The sequence below is a fragment of the Actinia tenebrosa genome, unplaced genomic scaffold (genome assembly GCF_029948245.1).
Source record: "Actinia tenebrosa isolate PJP-AT-01 unplaced genomic scaffold, QUT_ActTen_1.0 PGA_scaffold12__29_contigs__length_12842862, whole genome shotgun sequence".
Lineage (NCBI taxonomy): Eukaryota > Metazoa > Cnidaria > Anthozoa > Actiniaria > Actiniidae > Actinia > Actinia tenebrosa.
The window spans coordinates 8,000,722-8,022,902 of NW_028292572.1; the positions used below are offsets into that span (position 1 = coordinate 8,000,722).

The 22,181-nt window shown below is 36.9% G+C and overlaps 4 protein-coding genes across 5 annotated transcripts; 2 read left to right on the forward strand and 2 right to left on the reverse strand.

Annotated features, from left to right (window-relative positions):
- Positions 1 to 2,966: 2,966 nt before the first annotated feature.
- Positions 2,967 to 12,462, reverse strand: LOC116297219 (neural cell adhesion molecule 1). The gene is made up of 7 exons (XM_031705403.2): positions 11,996 to 12,462; positions 11,471 to 11,878; positions 7,463 to 7,750; positions 6,950 to 7,264; positions 5,057 to 5,356; positions 4,232 to 4,537; positions 2,967 to 3,896 (listed from the first exon to the last, which is right to left on the reverse strand). The coding sequence occupies exons 1-7, from the start codon at positions 12,039 to 12,041 to the stop codon at positions 3,775 to 3,777; spliced, it is 1,785 nt and encodes a 594-aa protein (XP_031561263.1). The 5' UTR covers positions 12,042 to 12,462; the 3' UTR covers positions 2,967 to 3,774.
- Positions 12,463 to 12,513: 51 nt separating this feature from the next.
- On the forward strand, positions 12,514 to 17,663 carry LOC116304289 (uncharacterized). The gene is made up of 11 exons (XM_089027870.1): positions 12,514 to 13,092; positions 13,411 to 13,599; positions 13,750 to 13,942; positions 14,075 to 14,321; positions 14,607 to 15,144; positions 15,402 to 15,615; positions 15,729 to 15,980; positions 16,096 to 16,267; positions 16,608 to 16,756; positions 17,031 to 17,225; positions 17,410 to 17,663. Exons 1-11 carry the CDS (start codon positions 12,781 to 12,783, stop codon positions 17,541 to 17,543), a joined length of 2,595 nt encoding a protein of 864 aa, XP_088883996.1. The 5' UTR covers positions 12,514 to 12,780; the 3' UTR covers positions 17,544 to 17,663.
- On the reverse strand, positions 16,248 to 19,391 carry LOC148912191 (uncharacterized). 2 transcript variants are annotated; one of them, XM_089027868.1, is made up of 4 exons: positions 18,867 to 19,391; positions 18,278 to 18,529; positions 17,659 to 17,903; positions 16,248 to 16,556 (listed from the first exon to the last, which is right to left on the reverse strand). In XM_089027868.1, the coding sequence occupies exons 1-3, from the start codon at positions 19,019 to 19,021 to the stop codon at positions 17,690 to 17,692; spliced, it is 621 nt and encodes a 206-aa protein (XP_088883994.1). In that variant the 5' UTR covers positions 19,022 to 19,391; the 3' UTR covers positions 16,248 to 16,556; positions 17,659 to 17,689. The 2 variants fall into 2 exon arrangements, with proteins under 2 accessions (XP_088883994.1, XP_088883995.1); XM_089027869.1 differs by lacking the exon at positions 16,248 to 16,556 and having other exon boundaries at positions 16,971 to 17,903; positions 18,867 to 19,390.
- A 1,365-nt stretch (positions 19,392 to 20,756) lies between these two features.
- On the forward strand, positions 20,757 to 22,176 carry LOC116297220 (uncharacterized). Its single transcript, XM_031705405.2, has one exon. It carries the CDS (start codon positions 20,792 to 20,794, stop codon positions 21,851 to 21,853), a length of 1,062 nt encoding a protein of 353 aa, XP_031561265.2. The 5' UTR covers positions 20,757 to 20,791; the 3' UTR covers positions 21,854 to 22,176.
- Positions 22,177 to 22,181: the final 5 nt, after the last annotated feature.

Here is a 22,181-nt window from a genome sequence, read left to right on the forward strand (position 1 = left end):
GGCCGCCATCTTGGATTAAGTGCTCATGGGGCTTAGCGCTGACCATGATGATTGGTGACTCTGTTCATTGCCAAGCCTCTCGGTAATTTGGCACACAGGAAGCCCAAACAATGTACACGTACCGTATTAAACGTATGTGGAATATTATATATCGTAAAAATATAGTAACTTTTGTAGTAAGCATACCAATTTTGCTGCTGTTCTTTGTCCCTGTACGCGATTTGGGGCTAATCCAACGAGTTTTAGTTTTGGTTCTTGCAGGATGGGCCAATCCGTTAAAATTTTACTCTGAATTCATACTGGAAATCCGACCTAAATTATTTGCGAAATCCTTCCATCTGTAGACCTATTCACTCCCTTCCACCTCAAGATCTAAAATATCTCAACATACGCAATACGAATTTAAAGTTGCGCACTTGCTTCGTTATATACGCAATGACAGGGCAGAAAAACGGTTTTGGCCTTTCGTCATAAGGACAGCTTTACGTATTTAAGTTCAATATTTTGTAAACACGTTCTTTTGGAGCCAAATAGCAAAATATAAAATACGACCAAAATTTATTGAAGGCGTATTTGAATATAAAGCCGATACTTTGGGAGAGGTGATATTTTGATCAGCAGAAAAACTGACATTTTCGTGAATACTAATAAGTAGCCTTTACTCTACAAAATTACGTCACAAGTTTCGAGCAGCTGTGACACAAATGAAACGCTAAAAAAATTGGAGCATTACTGACTCAGTTAAATTTAAAAAATCGTGAAAGTAGCGGGCTTCTCGTTTTTCTGCCCTGTCATACGCAATACTTCTTCGTAAATAGTGACGTAGAAACAGCTCTCCGAGCTCATTAAGAACTTTCTGAAGACAATGTGAAAGCTATTTCAAATATTTATTTTTTCGCTTTGAAAAGCAGTGAAGACTATGAATATCCAAAAATAAGCTTGAAATTAAATTTAAAAAGTACGTAAAGAACTGAAAATAGTACCAAAGTTGAAATCTGGAATGTGTTGTACAGAACTGGCGGTACTTCAAACGACTCGCTAATGATCATGTTGCTAAGGAAACAGAAAACGACCTTAGCAACGTAGCGCTGCCTTCCTAAGCTAAGTCGGCTTAATTTGCGCCCAAGAATTATATTTTTGTTGAAAATAGAAAGTACGCAAATACATTTTCAGTTATAAATTCGACTATTTTAATTAATTCATCAGTTTTCGATGAATTTTTAGTGTATTTTGTATTTTTCCTGAAGTTTGTATTTGAACTATCTTGTGGTTCGAATACGAGTGAAATTAAAGTACGAGAATAATGTTCAGTCTTCTGCTGGGACATAGGAAATATTCTTTTACTCACCAGCAAATTTCGAAAGTCGGCAACAGAGCTTTCCACCTTCATCTTGTAACTCTGTTGGTACTTTTGAAATTTGCTGGTGAGTAAAAGAACATTTCTCGTATACTTGAAGTCAAAATAGTTTCAGATACTACGGCTACGCATTTCTGTACTATTTTTGTATAAAAGTATGATGTATTTTGGCTGAGATATTTCTAAGAAGGTAAGATATTTTCATAGCAACCTAAAGACCGACCTAAAGAAAACTATTTTCTTTTGTTATTTACGTTATCACTTGACGATATATAAATAGAGAACATCTTCAGTACCTAAGAATACTTTGCATTTGTTAGTGGCAGTAACTAGTTGAACAGCAGAAATGGCTGATGTGAAGATTATCTCCTCTGATTTAGACTCAGTGCTCCAGAAAAAACCGTTCACCGATGTTAATGGCAGTGCAGTTTTGGAAGCTCTGTGCAGTGAACAAATGTTTGAAGGAAGCATAGACGAAGTAAAACATGCCAGGGATGCCAGGCCAGAAGTAAATGATGAAAGCAAGTCCATTTGGGATGAAAATGAATCGGAAGAAGAAAGCGTAGACAAATCAAAACATCCCTGGCTAGAGGGGGATGATCAAAGCGAGTCGTGTAGCCAATTTTTGGATCCATTTTCGGATGAAAATGAATCGAAAGAAGAAAGTGTTGACGAATTAAAACATCCGTGGCTAGAGGAGGAAAATCAAAGCGAGTCATGTAGTGAAATTTTAAATCCATTAATCTGGAGGGAAAATATCTCGAAAGAAAAGTGCGAGTCAAGCAAAGAATGGAGACAAAGAATAGACTCGAATCTCAACCAGAAAGAAACCAAGAACTCGATGGCTACTAAAATCCAAGAGCCGCAACTGATCTCTAGTTATCCTGAAGAGAAAATAGACACAAAGGAACACATGGACGAAATGTTCGATGAAAGAGAAAAAAGAGAAAGATATAAACTTACAAAAGTAACTGGACAAATGGCGGAGAAGCTCCCTTCGTTGCCATCAGGTCGAGTAAACTTAATCACCCAGAAGAAAATGCAAACGTTTTCAGTTCTATCGTTACGAGGCGAGGAAAGAAGCTTTCAATCAGAAAGGGGGTTCCTTATTTCAGTTGATAATATCGAGCCACTTCTAAGAACAGATGGACCAAAACTGTTCATCCCTACTAGAGCCGGTGTGTACAGGAGTGTTATTACACGTAATTAACTAACTCTTAAGTATTTCCAGTCGTTCATATGATTATTGAATTACACTCAATTAAAGAATCTTAGTCAACTACGATGCATTGCGCTATCCAGGCTTCGTGCAAACGGGCCCAGATCTCTAGTAGGACAGAATTACAGGGGTGGATGCAGGGGTGGTAAAAGGGGTGACTAGTCACCCCATCCCCCCCCCCCCACCCCATTTGCTCAGATTTCTCAGTATATCGTTAGTAACAGTCACCCCCCCCCCCCCCACCCCATTTGCTCAGATTTCTCAGTATATCGTTAGTAACAGTCACCCCCCTTTTCCCTTGAATTCCTGTTAAAACCTTTCATAGTCACCCCCTTCTAATTTCTGGATCCGCTCCTGAATTGCCATATGTACCTGAAATATGAAAACATATAGGACAAACAATATTGTTTTATTTCTTTTTTAATCTTAGAACGACAATTATTAATATAAATTTAAAAACTACTTTAATTTTGCCATATAGTTTTTTTTTTTCGTTGAGCCATTCGTAGGCCTGAAGCGGATGGGGAATGCAATGAATAAATAATAAATTAATGATATTTTGTAAATATTCGGCAAACTAAGGTGGAGATTAAGAGTCAATGATATGACGGATTGTAACTAGTAATGAAATCAGTATATGCACTCACTATAAGAATAAAAGTACTAGAAGTAGCGGGTATACGTATTCAGTGTATTTCATTGAGAAATTTGTGGGTTTGCAGAACAATTCTGAGCCCATTTATTGATCACTTCACTCGAGTTCCTGCTCGCACTGTATTGACGATATTTCAAAATAACTATTTAAAGTATTAGTTATTTTAAATATAGAGTGCATACCATATATCCGTGAAAAACATTGCAAGAAATTGCAGTACTCAAGCACAGCTTTGAACAATGATTCTAATTTAAGTCTGATTTCATTGCATGTTTTGCTGTTGCCCGCTTCAGTGTTTGATCAAGTATGTTCAAATCAAAGCCTGCTACAAAGACGAAAACGGCTTTGAATGTCTACCTATATAAAACACCTACTTGTATATCTAAGTTCTGATTAAATCTAAACACTGTTTTGATATTGATGTCTGGTCAAGTCTCACTTGCGTTTAGACGTCACAGCAGAAATGTTGGAATAAATTACCGGAATTTCTTGGTCATATCTTCCAACATGGCCGCCATGTTAGTTTTCTTGAAAATTCTTCCATCATCTGGGTAAAAGCTTTGTTAAAATGGTAGCCAATAGGAATACTAGTGCCAGTACACTGTTATTCACGGGCGTTAGACTTGATCCCTGTGAACGTGCTTTGAAAGCCACGAAGTTTTTATCTGTAGAAAGAAAAGGAGTTAAAATAGTGATAATTTTCCTCGAAGTTAAGGTTACTGAAATCAGTATTGAAAACAAAATAAAAATATAAAAATAAAATAAAATCCGTATAAAAAGTCTAAAAAGTAGTTGATGCCAGTGACTCTCGTCAGGGAAGAAGCAGCAGAAGGCACTGGCTGTCAAGTGAAAACTACTGTTCGCGTTTGCATGCGAGGCACAGATAAATTTTCCATCACCCTCTTTTTCGCTAAACAAAGGAAACGGAAATATTTTAAGGCTAATTCTTCATTCGTTAGCATGCCACTCGAGCACCCTTACGTTTTACTTACTTATTTACCTTTGTATTTAACGACAACAGGCTTTGACCATGGCCCGAACCCCATGTTGTTCTTTGCTGACACTCGTACTATGTACTCTTGGTTTTCATCAGCGTCTTTAATGATGTATTTCTCGTCCACAACGAGGTCAGATTTTGCTAGATTCCAGTTCTTTAGATTCACACTTTTGTACTCGATTTTATAGTGAGTTATCTTTAACCCGCCATTGTCCAGCGGTCTTTTCCATGCGATGTGAATGTGTGGGGGCGTCTTCTTAGCATGTAGGACCGTTTTCTCGACGACGTCCAACGGCATTGAAGGAGCTTCTTTTAATAAAGAAAAAAGAGTGAATTAGACTTTAGAATTAATCTTCCTAACTACGAAAACTGTGCATGAACCTCTTCAATGTCACGTGGCCTTTTGTCACGTGGTTACTAGTGTGATTGATAGCTTATTCATTCCTTTTTCATTGCTCTAAATATAAACACATACGTTATTATCCTATCTTTGTCACTCCTTGTTCACGCAATAGTCCCCTTCACAGTTCCCGGCGCCATTTTGAAAGGTAGCTGTTCCTTTGCATCGAAGCAAGACGAACGGTGAGCTTGCAATGATAGAGACATGTGAATAATTGTCCAAGGTGTTTAAAAAGGTCTCTATCATTGCAAGCTCACCTTTCTTCTCGCTTCGAGACAAAGGCACGGCTACCTTTCAAGATGGCGCAGGGAACTGTGAAAGGGACTACAACGAAAATAGCTGTATAGAGGTTGTAATATATTGGTTCTTCGAGTGTAAAAAATTATAAATGAAATATATTGTATTGTATATTGTATTGTCACCTTTACCTGCAAACGCCACTTTAAGAATGTTCGAGGTTTCACCAAACCCGACGCCATTGACTGCTGACACGCGCACGTGATAGACGTCCTCATCCTGGGACGTTTTCCAGATGTTGATTTGTTTCTCTACAGTCTGTAAGCTTGCTGCGTTTCTCCATGCTGCGCCTATGTGCTTGTATTCCACCTGGTATGTGGATACGGGTATTCCACCATCGTGGAGTGGGCAATCCCAGGCGAGCTCGATGAAGGGCTCCCCTAGGTCACGCCGTAACCGAGACTTCAAATTTAATGGAGCTGTTGGCACATCTGGTTTAAGAAAACAAATGAAGAACACGGCTGTTAGAATTGCTTCAGTGAGTTTGTCCTCCAACATGCATGATCACTATAGTAAGCTTACATTCTACTTACATCGATTCGGACAATGTAGAAATCAGTGCCTCCAACATGGTTATCAAATCTCACAAAACCAACAATTATGTGCAATCATCCGACAAAAATGTTATCCTCCAACATGGCTAACAATCATCATGGCCAACACTTGCATGGCCGCCCTTTAATTTCACCGCTTTCTCACATAGTCGTTAATATGGTCACTGCCACTTTTGTGAGCATTCATTGTGACCTACTCACAACATGGCTACCATTCATTATGGTCACCTCCATCATGGCTACCATTCATTATGGTCACCTCCATCATGGCTACCATCCATTATGGTCACCTCCATCATGGCTACCATTCATTATGGTCACCTCCATCATGGCTACCATCCATTGTGGTAACCTCCAACATGGCTACCATCCATTATGGTCACCTCCATCATGGCTACCATTCATTATGGTCACCTCCATCATGGCTACCATCCATTATGGTCACCTCCATCATGGCTACCATTCATTATGGTCACCTCCATCATGGCTACCATTCATTATGGTCACCTCCATCATGGCTACCATCCATTATGGTCACCTCCATCATGGCTACCATCCATTATGGTCACCTCCATCATGGCTACCATCCATTATGGTCACCTCCATCATGGCTACCATCCATTATGGTCACCTCCATCATGGCTACCATTCATTATGGTCACCTCCATCATGGCTACCATCCATTGTGGTAACCTCCAACATGGCTACCATCCATTGTGGTCACCTCCAACATGGCTACCATCCATTGTGGTCACCTCCAACATGGCTACCATCCATTGTGGTCACCTCCAACATGGCTACCATCCATTGTGGTCACCTTCAAAACGGCTACCATCCATTGTGGTCACCTCCAACATGGCTACCATCTTTTGTGGTTACCTCCAACATGGCTACCATCCACCACGACCACTACTAACATGGCACCAACATGCATTCAGCATAATACAATTCTTGTTTTCCGCCAAGTATTACGAATTCCTGGCAATCTTAAAGTGCACATGAACCCTTCGACAATACTTTCAGTACTGGTTCTGCATAAAGTAAATAGTTGAATGGTAAAATATTTCTTGATTTGAGTGATGTGTCTCTAAGTTATAAAGGTTTATACTTCCAATATGCTAATAAATGTGACGTCTATTAAGGCTTAATTAAATATACAAAATTGAACTGGTTCATAGAAACAGTATTTAAAAAGCATCATTATTTTACTCATGTTTTACATGAAAGCAATTTTGAATTTGTATTTTCAAAATGGCCAGCATTTAGTATTACTAGTTACAACAAAAACACTCAAATACCTTACCTGACGTCACACTTATTAGCATATTGGAAGTATAAACCTTCATAACTTGGAGACGCATCACTCAAATCAAGAAATATTTTACCAATCAACTATTTACTTTATGCAGAACCAGTACTGAAAGTATTGTCGAAGGGTTCATTTGCACTTTAACAGTGTATTGAGCTTACCCCAGAAGGTGACAATTGTTGCTCGTGATGAATTCCCGACACCCACTTTATTTTTAGCTTTAACACGAACACGAAGGCCGTCACCCCCTTCATCACGTGGGGGTCTGCAGATTTTGATATAATTTGTGTCAACCAATTGTTTCGATGCTTTGCTCCATTTCCGCCCAAAAGGTTTATACTCTACGATATAGTGAGTGACTGGAGCTCCTCCGTGTTTGAGGGGCGGCATCCAAGACACCTTTGCTACAACAGTGCAGTTTAGACGTTTGACAAGCCGGCGACTGTGGCTAAAGTTTCCAGGCTCCGACGGCTCATCTGTGGATTTCAAAAACGGTACCAATATATTAACTCGGTAACCCTGTGTCTTGTTGGAGTCTTATAGAAAGGACTAGGACGAGGTGCATGAAGATTGCCCTCATAATGAATTGCCCTCATATACTACTCATTACTGGAATCATTCCCACTCCAAATTATGCCAACACAGAGATACCATCGAAGATTATTTTGACTCACATAGTCGCTTGATACGAATCACGTGTCTTTGTTCTGTGGTTGGTGTCCTAGCAACGCATTCATAAGGTCCAAAGTCCGTATCCTTGAAGGTAACTATGGTCAGCGTACTTCCATTCACGGTGTCGCGTTGTTTTGAAGGGTTGACTATTGTTCCACTGGTTCCCTTATTTCGCCAGGTAAATTTTTTAATAGTATTCGGGATGATTCTAACGTTGCAGTGAAGGCGAATCTTGTGTCCTTTCCAAGATATGACGTCTTGGCTTGATGTCTCCTTCAGTATTTGAATATCTACAAGAAAACAAAAACAAAAACTCGTCGTAACATATTCACAACGAATAACAATCATTATCTTAGAGATATGAAAATCAGTACACCCTGTTATAAGTAACGATTAAAACCAGATGCTTCTGGATTGAACCAATGAATTTAGCGCGGTACCGACCGCGGTAACCTTGTTATTTTTTAGTATCTGAAGTTCTTAAGTATACGTTTTATTATTCAGCACTAGATTTGATGTAAACCAATTTACCGATTTATATTTGATCGAAATCATCTCCATTAGTCTTTTGTCAGTTGCTCATCTGCTATTTGGAGACTGAGCAAAGGATATCGATTCAAGTAGGTTTAAAAAGCGGAAAACCAAAAGCAAAAAAAAAAAAAAAAGAAAGAAAAGAAAAGAAAAGAAAAGAAAAGAAAAGGAAAATAATGTAACTAAAAAAAAGTTGTAAAGTTTAAACAGGTATAAGTTTTAGGTCACCCATCCGGGTACTAACTTCCCTTAACCGGGCTTGACTCGGTGTCTTGGAAACCCAATTTTTTCCACTGGACCACGCTTCTAAGAAATTTCCATAACAATAGCCGTGAAAACAATGCACCAGATAGACTAGACTTTTTGATGTTATTTTCTCAACCGATTCCGTGCGTGGCAGAGATGCAAGGGATTAGCCGACATGGTCTGGGGGCCGGCTGGTCTCTCCCCTGATGCTTCGGCTAGAACATTTTCTTGCGTAATTCGTGCACCCAAGGGCAGAAGGATTTAATCGCCGTCAGGTCCGAAGTCCATACGCCGCCTCAGCTCTGCGGATGTCTCGGGGGTATGGCACAGTGAAATCGATTTTTTTTAAAAATTTCTGTCGGTGGACGTGGCTTTGTGATCGAATTCTTTCGTATCTAAATAATATTTTCTAATTCAATTTTTTTACATCATTTTGTCCGCTTAAATTAAATATTCCTCATTGGATTAAGTCACTAAAGTCATTTTTAGGAAATAATAAAAATAATAACTATTATTATTATAAAATATAAAAATTGCTAAATTATAAAAGGCAACACAAAAGACCAAATGAAATGAGCCTACAATCGACGAACAATCGCAGCGGTATTCTGTGAAATTTCAACGGAGCCCGCAGTCTAGAAACACAGCGGTGTTTGTAGAATCGTTGAAATGTTTTATTCCAAAAGACATTATTACCGTAATTCTTGTCATATTTCATGCTATTCTATGCGCTTATTGCTAACATTGAACGTAGTGGGTGTATTGCCATTATTATGGATAAGAAGGCAAAAAGGTAAAGATGACGGAAATTAAAACCAAGGCTATAATGAAGCCATATGGCATTATACATTTATTTATTTCTAAAGGTTTGTCAAGAGCCCATAATTTTTTTTATTTGTCCTACATTTTTATTGCTCCTAACTTTATCGACACAAGATAAATACAGCAGAAACACTGAGTAAAAACGAAAAATAGACTTTTTTCCCTAAGGTGCGCAAGACCGGTTATCAATTCTATAAAACAAATTGACTAATTATACGACTCAAAAATATTCAGTCGTGGTAATTTTCTTTCTATGGTACCTGGACTCGACAAGATTTTATATCGTGTTTATGAAAATTTTACAGGTGATTTCAGCTGCTACGAATGAAAAACAAGGGTTTCTTTTTGAAGAAACCAAACGATATAAGATACCGCCAAAGATATTGGAGTTTAAGACGACATTAAGAAACCTTTTGAGGTTGGAGTCAAAATCTATGACTGAAAAACAATACGAAAAGTGCTCTTTTATAATTGATAAGCTGACTTAGACCGACTGCTTGAGATTGGGTTTCGAGAAAAGTAAAAAGAAAAAAAAATCATTCTCCCTTCACACCTGCAAAATGCCTCAAGCGATAAAAGAATGGTTCGTAAATTATTCAAGAAGCACTCAATAGACTGAAAAACAGTTAGACAGTACATTCATCTTGTCTGTAATTTTACATTGTTGCATTTGAAGCTATTGACAAAAGAGTTAAAATTAATTTTTAGGTTTTTTTTCTTTTTACAAAATATTATGTTGTACCCCAAGACACGCTGGATCAAATCTCTATGGCAACAGCAATATCAAGACAGATGGATTCATCATTAAACTGGAAACGAATCTCCAACAATTTTCGATTTTTATTATCCTTCAACCTAAATAATTCAAATAATGTATGGATAATTCGTTTTCTTTTCTATGTAATTAACTTCAGTTCAGAATAAATGTGCAAAAAGCTAAAATTAAGCCAGAAGACGCGGTGTGGCTCTTCCGCCTTCAATAATGTTTTCATTGGTTTTTTTGTATAATCAGAATTAGAATTTTTCTCTGCTATCTTATTAAATGGTAAGAAAGATATCCAGCTTTTGAATGTCATACTAAACCAGGTATTCATATCTGCTCATGTTCAGTATCAACTTATTTGGAAAAAATGAACGTATGAATAAAAGGACGAGGAGAGGAAACTGTAGAGATTGAAATACAAATTTATTGTCTCTTCGTATTAAGATAATTCTGAGTACAATAGATAAACAAATGATAAAAATGGTAATTGTAATAGTTTTCCTATCAATTAATTAAAATAAAATAAAAATAAAAAAAAGGGATAAAAACTGAAATATTCATGTTGAAATAAGAATCTTCAATTTCTTTTCTTCAAAGAATCATAACTTGGTTCTCAAGTTCACAAAAGATTTTAGGTTTAAAAAAATTTTCAAGTAGAAGTTGAGAGTTTTGAGCGATTTTAAAAGTCCAAACAAAGATAAACAAAGCAACGGAGTTCAGTATTCAGCAAAAAGAAACTAATTTCGGCCAAGATCAACACCTTTCAGACTCCCATTTTCCATTTCCGGCTTTAAGGCTCTTATCTATTGGACATACTGTTTTAAGACAGAATCTTTGTTCTAAATTTGTTTAAAATTCATGCTTCGTTGCGAAGTAGATTTAACACCTGGAAAACTGCAAATTGATTACTTTTTGCTTTGCTAAAAAATTAATTAATTAATTTTTTTTTTTTTTTTTTGAAATTTCACTCATAAAACGCTTTCGTTTTCAAAAGAGTAAGGGCTAAAAGGTTTTTTTGAAAAAAAAAAATAAAAATAAAAAATGATTTATTTTTCATGGTAGTTTTGGCAGTTATTTAACAGGAAGCCAAAACAAGTTAATCAGACTTATCTGCTAAGGAGCTGCTAATATCGTCAATATTTCGAAAATATTCAAAAGATACCTTCTGATGAAGTGAAGAATGAACACCTATCTGCAAATCTAAATGCATAAACCATAGATCATAAACAACGAAGTTTGAAAGCGATTATGAATTCCAAATTAAAATGTTTCTTGAAAGATGATTTGACCAAAACTAGAATGTATCTTAGAGACAGCATTTAGTCTTAAGACTGAAATATTTCAATTTAATAAAAACGATTTTTCATAAAGTTTTCCAGCGAATTAAGCGCAAGGTCTATTTTTTCTATTTCATTTTTTCTCTGAGCATATTTTGTTTTGTTTTGACAATGACATTTCAAAAGTAGCTCGTCTGTACATCCGCTGCCATTGGAAACAACATCATTTATTGTCCAAGAACTTAAATCTCAAAAATCTTGTAAAGAATGTCTTATTCATAAGTTTTGAAGTAGGGATTGTCATTTATAATTACTAAGTAATTCAGACGAAAAAAAGTTCATTTTTCAAAAAGCGAATTACAAGAACTTACCGATTACTTTGAGTTGGACATAGTCAGTTATCATTGTCTGAGTTTCATCGGTTTTTCGCACTGTACAATAGTACTCTGATGTATCATTTAGTTGAACATTCGATATTTTGAATTCTGCAAGCGCATTTTGAATCACTTCAGTACGATTGACATACGCTGTAACATAACTTGAATGTCGATTCCACTTGGTTTTCCCCGAAGGGAGAGTCCTGAGTAAAATCGCGTCAAGTCGTTCACCGTGTTTTGCTGGTCTTGTCACGACTCCAAATTTGACATCGCCAATGTTATTAGCCAAGTTTTCATTAAGTGACCACTTAAAAATTGCATCTTCACCGACGAAAACTTCTTGGTTGGACGAGAATTGAATGGCGTCATTCTGAAGGGCAGCAAAGACTACCTTCATTACAACTACAATGTTAAAAAAGAAAGAAAAAAAGAAATGAGAAGTCATTTGAGTAATGTTTGGTTATGCATAATGGGAGTAAACATGAATTTTTCAGTGCAAAAAACAACAATTTTACTTACAAAACCGCAGAAAAATAACCAGCGTTTGTTTGTACGGACTCGACATCTGGCTAAAGCGATCTGCGACTCAAAAACTTAAAAATTTCCCAAGCGTCTGACTTTTACCCGGCTTCATTTTCCTTCGAATGTTTGACATCCTTCATATCTGTGGCAGACTCTGTTCATTTTCATAAAAACTTTAAACTCATTACAAGTGATAATGCCTAGGTAAATACTGGAGCGTGATTGGCCAAAATCCGTCATGTGATGCACTGATTATCTTCAAAGACCTGTGGCGAGCGTTCAAAAGATGAGTTTTTTTGATGAGTCGATGTCAGCTGAGCTTAACAAGCTGCACACACGCGGTGAAAACGTATTAGAAAAAGAAGATGTTGAGTGACGATCTTTAGGCATGATTTCCATTATCATCTGTCTCACTCAAATCTGACTCTGTCAATTTTCTAAAAATCTGACAAATTCTCTTTAAAGTGCCCCTTGGACGAAAAATGCTATCTTTTCGTACAAACTTGAAACTTCGTCCAAATAATCCATACTACCCTATTAATCACCTGTAGAAATTTTTTCTTCATATTCCGACGGGAAGTTTGAAAATTTTGCGTTTTTACTACCGGCCGCCATTAATTTTCTTGATCAATGATTTGGCTCAGAAGACTGGGGATGAGTGAGGGCTATGACGTCATTTACTCTACTCATTCCAAAACACTCGTGGCTAATCAGTATACAAACTCTGTCAAACTTTCGTGTTATAGTTACAAATAATTTCTAGAGAGCTCACGGCGAGTAAAATGCCAGCAAATCGCTGTGTGGTTTTTGGTTGTAATAATTTCGCCAACAAATCGAATGGTATATCGTTGCATTATTCGCCGAAAAACAAGCAAGACGGCGACAAATGGAAAAGGTTTGTGCGTCTTCACAGGGCGAACTTCAACCCGCCAGGAAGATTCGTTGTGTGCTCCCTACACTTTGAAGAAAAGGTTTTCGCAAGGGCACTACATATCGAGGGAATGCAAAGACGTTTGCTTCCGAGAGCAACTCCAACGATCTGGCTTTCAGAGCAGCAACAAGAAACTTCTGTCAGTGACAGAAGCCGCCGCCACGTGAGTATAACTAAAACTTTGTTTTTCTTCTTTGCGTTATCAATTATCCGTAAATGAAACATTTTTTTGACATGTCACAAAAGTAAAAAAAAGCATCTGCTTATTCGTCAAACCAATCAAAGCGTTACATGTGAACGACGGCCTTTACAAGAAAACTTGTTTCTAGACAAACATGTCGCGCGGCTGCTTCAAAAATTCACTAGTGCGGCATATCAAAGTAGCAATTATTCGTCGGCGTTTTTATTTTGATTGTGGAACAATTGCTTCAATGAATTGGCCTCGTTGAAAATGGAAGTATTTTTTGAATGTCTTTTTCAGGCCCTCAAAAACATCCTTCAGCCTGCTAAAAATGTTGAAGAAGAAGCTGAACAAATGGCTGCTAATAGTCACCTAGAAGTGGACGAAGTTGAAGACCGAAATGACCAGGAGTCGCCCCAAAATGAACAGCAACAAAACCTCGGGTTGGACTGCGAAAACAATACCAGAATTGAGAGTACACATGAAGAGGTAATGATCATATACATAACTTTTTTGATTTTGCAACAACAAAAAATGAAAACTACAGCGTAGGTATATTAAGGCTCAGCTACATTGTTACTCTGTTATAGTGATACTTATTATGAACGACCTGAATCAATTCTTGCTTATCATTTTTAGGAACTTCTGGTCCCAAGCACAACAAGCAAGTCCACATCGTGTGAGGAATGTGTGTACTTACAAACAGAAGTCTTGCAACTTAAAGCAGACTTAAAATCCATGAAGACACAGGTGAAAAAGTTGGAGAGAACAGAAAGTCAGCTGCTTGCTGCTCTTGAACAAGCAACTAAAAAGTCTACAGTGTTTTCACAAGGTAAGCTAGAGGTTATTGTCATAAAAAATATTAATAAATATTACATAATAATGATGATATAATGACAACGATGAAAGTATATCAAAGAAATATAAATTTATTTATCTTTTTTGCACAACATTTTAAAAATAGGATGTCAGACTGATAATTACAATCATGAACCTGAATCTGATGATGAAGAAATGGACATTGAGGAGGAGGATATCTGTGACCCTGAGTGGCAGGAAAAAGTACAGAGGGAAGTTGACAAAGTCTTCAACCAAGACAATGAAGTGGCCATGGAGGAGGAACCTCTCATTGCCAATGATGGCAAGTACAATGAGCTGGGTGAAGACAATCCAGAATATAGTAACCCCGAGAGTGACAATCTTGACCCCAGGTAACTACAAGCACAAACTGCGCTAAGCAAGGTTGATACACCACATCATTCATAATAATATAATATATAAAATGTATTAACTTTCATCAATCATACTCGAGTGCTTGCACTGATCCTGTGAATTTCACTTGTTGCTGAATGTTTTATGCAAGCACTCAAAGCAACACTCTATGGTAGCCCCAGAATGATTTCAGGGGGGGGGGGGGGGGCAGGGCTTTTACCTTGAAAAGGCATCACAGTGTTTATATATATATATATATATATTTTTTTTTTTTTCCACTTCAGATTGACCACAGAAGGAAAAGATTGTAGAGAGCAACCAAAGTGTATTGTGTTTCTATCTAACCTGCTCTTGTTATTTCAATTTTGCCACCTGTGTTGTCACCCCAAGCCATCAATTTCCACGAAACAGACTGGGACAATGATAACTGTCACTACACTTTGCAGTAAATGCAAAAAGACCAGCACTTGGCTTAGTCAGCCCTTAATATTGGGAAAATTCCCAGCCGTAAACATTCTTTTAAGTTTTGGCATTTTGACAGCTGGGGCCTCCATCAGGAAAGTGCTACTGGTGCTGAGGCACATCAACGTAATGGTCTATAATGAAACGACCTACTATTATCATCAGAGACATTTGTTAATACCAGCAATTGTCTCATTCTGGCGGCAGTACCAACAAGGTCTAATAGACAAATTAAATGGGGTAGAAGTGGATTTGGCAGGAGATGCTCGCCATGATAGCATGGGACACTCGGCCAAATATGGCACTTATACTATCTTCTGTTGTACGTTGGGCCTCATCATCAACATAGTTCTCATTCAGGTGAATTTTGATCACATCTATAATTTGTAACTACAGGGACAGATTGGGGGGAGGGGATATAGCTTATATTTTTTTTACTAAGTTCCACTTATTCTAATTCTTATTGTTGTTAATATTTTTACTATAACATTGCTATTATTATTAGTACAGCTAAATGTAATAACAACAATAGTAAAAATATAATAACAATATTAAAGGGAATATTTGTTTTCTGTTAGTGGCCATTTATTATTAGACTCATGATTTTATTCTTACAGGCAAATGAAGCTGGAAGCAGTTCCCAAATGGAATTCCTTGGCCACCAAAGGTCCATTATGTACCTCCTCACCACAGGAATGCTGATAAAACAGTTCATATCAGACCGTCACACATCTATCACCAAATGGATGAAAGAAGAATGTCCAAAATTATGCAAAGACAATGGAAAGCCTACAATCTGCCATTACTTTGATTTATGGCACATAGCAAAAAGTATGTGGTAGTGTATAGTACACATACCTATATTGTGTTGGCATTAACTGTTGTTTCCATTTCAAGCCAAATTTATTTCTTGTTCTTGTATTTATGAAAACTTGTTTTTTTAGAAATACAGAAAATCATCACCAAACTTGCCAAAGAAAAATCATGTGAAGTAATAGGTCGTTGGCGTAAAGCATGTGTTCGTCATTTTTATTGGGCAGTAATGTCAACACCAGCGCATTTAGGTGCAGTCAAGTTGGCAAAATTCCAAGCCTTCCTCTATCACATCATCAACAAACACACTGGCCTGCCAAACCAACTGTTCAATAAATGCACACATGGAATCCTAGCTACTCCTAGAGTGTGGCTCACTAAAAGTAAATATGACAATGCTATTTTTAATGTAACTTATGATGAAATTATCCATGCTATAATTTAAATAGACCTTATGATGAAATTATCCATGCTATAATTTGAATATCACTTCCATAGGTTCAGAGGCATATGAAAAGATATTTGAAAAACTCACCAAAGTCAGTCTAAGCAAAGCAATCAAAAATGCTTCTCCCATTGCACAAACAAGCTCCCTAGAAGGCTTTCACTCTGTGGTCAACCAGTTTGCGCCAAAGATGCTGTCATTCTCTTATTTGGACATGTTTAGTAGGTAAGTTACTTGTTTGTTGACAGTATTTGTACATTGATGCTCCCTTACCAATGACTTGCACCTTGTTGCAAGAAGTTTGTCATATGAAAAATGAGCAGTAGCATGTATATTTAATTTAGTGAAAAGAAATAATGAAGAGATAAAAGACTTTTCATGTCTTTCTTTTATCATTTCATTCATGCTTCTGCAGGTAAGAATACATTTTCACATATGATGTTTTTCCAATATAGGTTTAAACGCACTCCACCAATACAAAACACTGAAGTTTGTCCTTCCTTTACAGCAATAGCTAAAAATAACAAAAGGAGAAACTAAAATGGTTAAATGTACTTCCTTTCAGGACAATACTAGCTGCCCTTCACTTTAACTATAATTGTGACAGAGAATCAAAAATTGATGATCATGGAGATAAGAAGTTGAAAGTAGTCTATGCCAAATACAAGAATGGGGAAGGGACAGTTCGTGAAGTGAGAGTACCCCAGAATTATGGTAAGTACAAAGTATTTTAAATCTGATTTTTCCCATGAACTAGAACAAGTGCAAAAAAAAAAAACTTTTTTCTAGGAGGTCGCAGTGAGAAAAACAGAAATAGTTCAGTGGAAAAGTTCTATACCAACTCCACAAAAAGTAAATAACTCGTAATGCTCTATCAATGAAATAGTTCTTAGGAAAAAAAATGAAATAAGTAAACAAAGTTGTAAACTTTTTCAAAATCTGTACTATAAGAGAAAAAATGTCTCAAACTTTATTCATATTATTTCAGACTATGTGGACGATATATTCAAATGCCTGGTTGAAACACCTAGAGCTGATCTTAAACAGTTGAGAATAGAGCTGGAGGAGAGTGTGCCAGAACCTATGCATAGTATGTTGGAAAAAGAAACAAAGGAAGAGGCAATTAACAAGCATCAAAACAGAAAAGGAAAAGAAACACAACTTGTCCCACCCACATGTACAGGTAATATATTCGTATTTCTAGAATAACATGACTGTTCAATATTAAAAAAGGTGAAAATTTGCAAAGTTAGAATCACACTTGCATAAAAATGGTAATAGAATAGTACCTCACATGGAAGGTTTTGTAATTGTTGAATGAATAATGTCTCTGTATTCCCTAAGGTTCTTATATAATTTTATTTCAGAGGAACAATTGCAAAACTTGACACAAGAAAGAAATGCTGCACGAAATGACAGAAGAGCACCTCACTGCAGAAAATGCGGGCAACCAATGAAGGGCCATGACAAAGAGGAATGCAACCGTTTATATAACCAGTAGCATATGAAGTAATCGTAAAAAATCATCAAAAAAATGTTGAATACCATTATGAATTTGCTTATGGATGTCAGATGGTATAACATATTCTTGAAAGATTTATTACTCACTATCTTACTATTGTTCATAGGATTCGTTTTAGTTTCAGTTCATTCATCTGATTGTTCTTCACTTTCCGACTCTTCGTCTGACACTACTTGTCCTTCGTCTTCTTCCAGGAAGCCTTTATAACTTCCATCTTCAGATGGAAATGCTCTTCGTATGCTATTATAAACACAACAGGGCAGAGGTAGTCTTTTTGAATTGCCAGTGAAATCCCATATGAATCGAAAAAATTGTCTGTATGCAACAGATCGAAGAAATCTGAAAGATAAAGGAGTATTTATTAAACATTTTGATTTTTTCATAATCAATTCAATTACGATACAAATTTCAAAATAATTATATACTATGCTAGGTGTATTAGCATATTGAATGCAAGTATAGGTAGACCGAGTACAAAATCTAAGAAGTACTGGGCCAAAAAGTCTACTAGCTATTATTCATTTTCATATAATGCATATGCTGGATTAATTCAGTCCCAATGAAATAATTGGTTCTGGGTATGATTCGTATTATATTATTTGGGCTTTTGCCAGCTATTCTTATTACTGTATACATAGTATAACAAAATATCGGAAATATTCTGTTAATCCTGGAGCCTGAAGAGACCTCAATAAAGCTCAATCAATACTTACTCTGATTCTTTAGCAAAGCCCTTTTCTCTAAGAATAGTATAACTCCTGTTCCTTCTTGTCTTCAGTCCCACTGCAGCGGTTTCCAGAACATACTTGTCTAGACACACAGATTCAAAGCCAGGGTGACATGTAATACATTGAACTTGTTGATCCAGTTCATTCAGTTTGTCCATGCATCTCGTGATGTCATTGCAACAAAAGCACTCTTCTTGCTTTGTTACTAGAGTTAGGCAACAATTATAACAAGTGCACCTAGGTAAATAAAACAAAGATCGTATCAAAACAAATGTACCTATATATCCTTATAGAAATATCACGAAACTCGGATTTTCTTCATCATAATTTGCACTTGTCCTTTGAATAAAAAATGTTCAAATGAGAGCAACATCACCTAACACAAACAAAGAACCCCACTAGTTTGTTTTTTAAACAACTCAAGAAAGCTTAGAACATACAGATTGGCTCTTGTTTTTATACGCGTTCCTTAATCTTCCGATGAAAATTTGTTTGCTGCTTCTGCGTATTCTCGAAGACGTCTTAACTTCACTTGTGATTTGTCCTTGCTTAATTAAAGTTTTAAGTGTCTTACCATTGCCTGGACTCCCCACAAAATCTTCTTCTTAGCATCTCTTCTTCTTCGAGCTCGATTCTGGATTGCTCGTTGAACTCAGCGATCTCTTCTTCGTTGGCAATAGGTTCGAGCTCTTCACAGTCGTATATCTCGAAGCTGTTGACATTTTCCATGTTTTTGAAGCAACAGAAAGGTCGACAAGGAAAATATCGTACTCGGTCGCTGATATGAGCGTGAAAACTTTAAAAAAATCTACATTAAACTAGCTTCTAACTTCTCTAACTTTACGAAGAAACAAGAGGAAAGACGCCAGCGTTTTGGAATGAGTAGAGTAAATGACGTCACGAGAACACCGCTGACCGAAAATAATCCTTTTGGCCGTGTACTGAAAAATTAATGGCGGCCGGTAGTAAAAACGCAAAATTTTCAAACTTCCCGTCGGAATATGAAGAAAAAATTTCTACAGGTGATTAATAGGGTAGTATGGATTATTTGGACGAAGTTTCAAGTTTGTACGAAAAGATAGCATTTTTCGTCCAAGGGGCACTTTAACTTTTAATTCAGGGATTTGTTTGGTCTCTTTATCTTGTTATGTATATCAAAACTATAACGTCCAACTTACTAGAATGTAAAAATACAAATTTGAAGGTGATAAATAATGAATATTATTCGCAAGTGAGTTTGAAATTAGGGTTCAACTTGAACGCACTTTTATTCATGTAATCTCGATAACTGAATTGAGACAACAGCAACAACACCGGAAGAACCTTATCTCTGCTATGACTAGGTGGGCACATTCCTTATATGGAATACTTCCGGCCTGACAGAAATAAGTGAGAGACTCAATCGGCAAGGCTGCTGACCAAAAAGCCGAACAACTCTGGGCTCGAGATTGTAGGTGAACCAATCTCGTACCCAGTCCTCCAGCAACTTTTCGCGAGCGTGTCTTTGTCTTCTGATATAAATACGGTAGGCCAACCAATCAGAGCCCGCGTTATATCTCGAATATCTTATAATTTATTTTATGGAGGTATCCGCCTGTGTTAAAGCACACTGAGAACCCTTTACCCAGTCAGCTCAATATATTAGTGCTATTGCAAACAAATGCAAGACTTTGTGTTTACTTCGCTCGTCTGATATCTAAGTTATGTCACTACAAAGTAACTGTATGTATGATAGGTGTCTGCTCTTTTTGAGGCGTATTTGAAACTAAGGAAAGATAACTGATCGACAGTGTTTGACTCTGGTGAAAAAATCTATAATCCACCCAAATCTTTTAAAATTTCTCATGCGTTTCACCTCTTATATTAAAGCATTTTGTCAAGAAGCTATCAAGTTTTTCAACCCAGAAATAGTCTTTTAGATCAAATACCGTTCAAATGCTAAACTCTATTAATGGATCCTTATTCAAATTTTTTTAGCCTTGTTATGTAAAATTGGTGTAATAAGAAATTATTGATAACATCAGAAAATTAGGTTAATAATCTTGTATTAATAAGATTGTGACCCTATTTATCTAATGAAATAGACTACTATTGTTCCCATTTTTCACTTCGAGATAAATACTTCTTAATTTTACTCTTAACTGTTCAAAACGAAAGAAATCTACTTTCCTTCAAAGTCGGTTTTCTTTTTAAGTTTCTTTCGATGAAAATTGTTTTAAGAAATTCGAAACAATCTGTTGATATGAATACACACCGACGCTGTCGAAATACCCAGCCGAGTGGAACCGTTACCATAAGAACGAATCCTGGATCAACAAAGTTAGTTAGTGTTTTCCACGCTTGCATCATAATTAAATGTACAAGAAGGTCTCCCTTTTCATGTATGTGTTGAAAAGATTGTCTATTGTAAAAAGCACTTGGGTCGAACCTTATCGTTACATTATGGTTAGAAAAGTACGGAAGATTCTAATTACTTTGAGTCTTTTATTACTGCTTGGTATGTCATTACAATGTATTATCTCAATAAGATGTGTTAAGGTGTTGAGTAATAAGACAGGTGCCGAGACTGCAAGAGTAACTAATGCTGCATCAAGAACACCATCAAACATCACGAAAAAGGAATTCATTTATTTGACGCAAACTGAATCCTGTTTGCCACCGTACCTTGCAGGGCCGGAACTACTCGGAAACGCATCAGCTTGTCGTTGTGATGTTATCGTTCTTAGTTTCAAAAAGAAATGCAAGGAAACGACCAACATTCATGTCCAGTACATATACGCACCAAATACCACATGGGCATCGGGAAGAAATCTTCTCTATCGACATTCAAGAGCAAGAAAGTTTGATTATCGTTATTATATATTTGCTGATGATGATATCAGACTCGAGTATAACTCTTTTGCAAACAAGCCTATGACAAAACAACCAGAGCTGCGTACGTTTGAGAACTTTCTTCTTGAAATAGAGCCAGCGGTAGGGTTTGTTGACTACGTAATACATAATCCTGCTAGCTTGATAAGAGCAATGCGCCAACATTGCCATAACAAACCAGACCTGTCATTACTCCCATTGGTCCATTTTGATCCCATTCTGAATGGCTTCCACCGAGATGCCATCTCTCACCTCCTGCCTTATTCAGAGGAATTCGACAGTACTTGTTGGTGGCATTCACATCGATTAGTTTCCATTGGTATTGAGGCTAAGTTCAGAGGACAAGCTGTTATGTATCCTGGGATAACGGTACAGAACCTATCACACCGAAAATACCCAACGAACACCACTGGCGAGTTAAAAGTCATGACAGATGCCATCGAGAGGGAGAAAACACGCGTACCCCAGCAATATCGATATCATTTTACATTATTTGTTTACAGCTTGCAAACATATTATTATTCTTTGGGTTTTTCACCAACTACTTGCATGGACATTGTTCCTCATCGTCCCATTGTACCTTATGCTCACTTTCAAGAATTCCCAATGCGCAATTATAACACTCTGGAAAAGTTTTTCAACGCAACGGCTGTCATTCCAGTTATATTCAAGTTCATTAGAGGCGGTTAAAAAATGATTAACTTTTTACGTTTCTAATCCTCAATGGTACTCAGTGCATGGCTTTCAGTTTTTTGTACTACTTGTATGAATATAGTTATTCTTGGACCTCTTGTGGCGTCCCCCAAGGCTCCGTCCTTGGTCCTATCTTCTTTTGCCTTCATGCATGCCCACTTGTACGAATATAGTTCTTCATGGACCTATCAAACCTCATGCTCGCTTCGAAGAATTTCCATTACGTAATTCCAAATCTTTAGAAAATATATTCGAGAGTGCTCTACGAACTGATGGGATAGGAATGCTATTGCATTTAAAATATAAACAATAGAGATTTTCTCTG

What these genes read in the sequence shown, in the direction of transcription:
- LOC116297219 (XM_031705403.2), bottom strand. Translation starts at nt 12,041, where the DNA reads ATGTCGAGTCCGTACAAACAAACGCTGGTTATTTTTCTGCGGTTTT. An exon ending in GGTTATTTTTCTGCGGTTTT is followed by an intron (nt 11,879 to 11,995) that starts GTAAGTAAAATT and finishes TTAACATTGTAG; the next exon opens with TTGTAATGAAGGTAGTCTTT. An exon ending in AACAATTGTCACCTTCTGGG is followed by an intron (nt 5,357 to 6,949) that starts GTAAGCTCAATA and finishes TTCTTAAACCAG; the next exon opens with ATGTGCCAACAGCTCCATTA.
- LOC116304289 (XM_089027870.1), top strand. Translation starts at nt 12,781, where the DNA reads ATGCCAGCAAATCGCTGTGTGGTTTTTGGTTGTAATAATTTCGCCAAC. An exon ending in GTGACAGAAGCCGCCGCCAC is followed by an intron (nt 13,093 to 13,410) that starts GTGAGTATAACT and finishes TGTCTTTTTCAG; the next exon opens with GCCCTCAAAAACATCCTTCA. An exon ending in TATTTGGACATGTTTAGTAG is followed by an intron (nt 16,268 to 16,607) that starts GTAAGTTACTTG and finishes ACTTCCTTTCAG; the next exon opens with GACAATACTAGCTGCCCTTC.
- LOC148912191 (XM_089027868.1), bottom strand. Translation starts at nt 19,021, where the DNA reads ATGGAAAATGTCAACAGCTTCGAGATATACGACTGTGAAGAGCTCGAA. An exon ending in TGTGGGGAGTCCAGGCAATG is followed by an intron (nt 18,530 to 18,866) that starts GTAAGACACTTA and finishes TTATTTACCTAG; the next exon opens with GTGCACTTGTTATAATTGTT. An exon ending in GGCTTTGCTAAAGAATCAGA is followed by an intron (nt 17,904 to 18,277) that starts GTAAGTATTGAT and finishes TTTATCTTTCAG; the next exon opens with ATTTCTTCGATCTGTTGCAT.
- LOC116297220 (XM_031705405.2), top strand. Translation starts at nt 20,792, where the DNA reads ATGTCATTACAATGTATTATCTCAATAAGATGTGTTAAGGTGTTGAGT.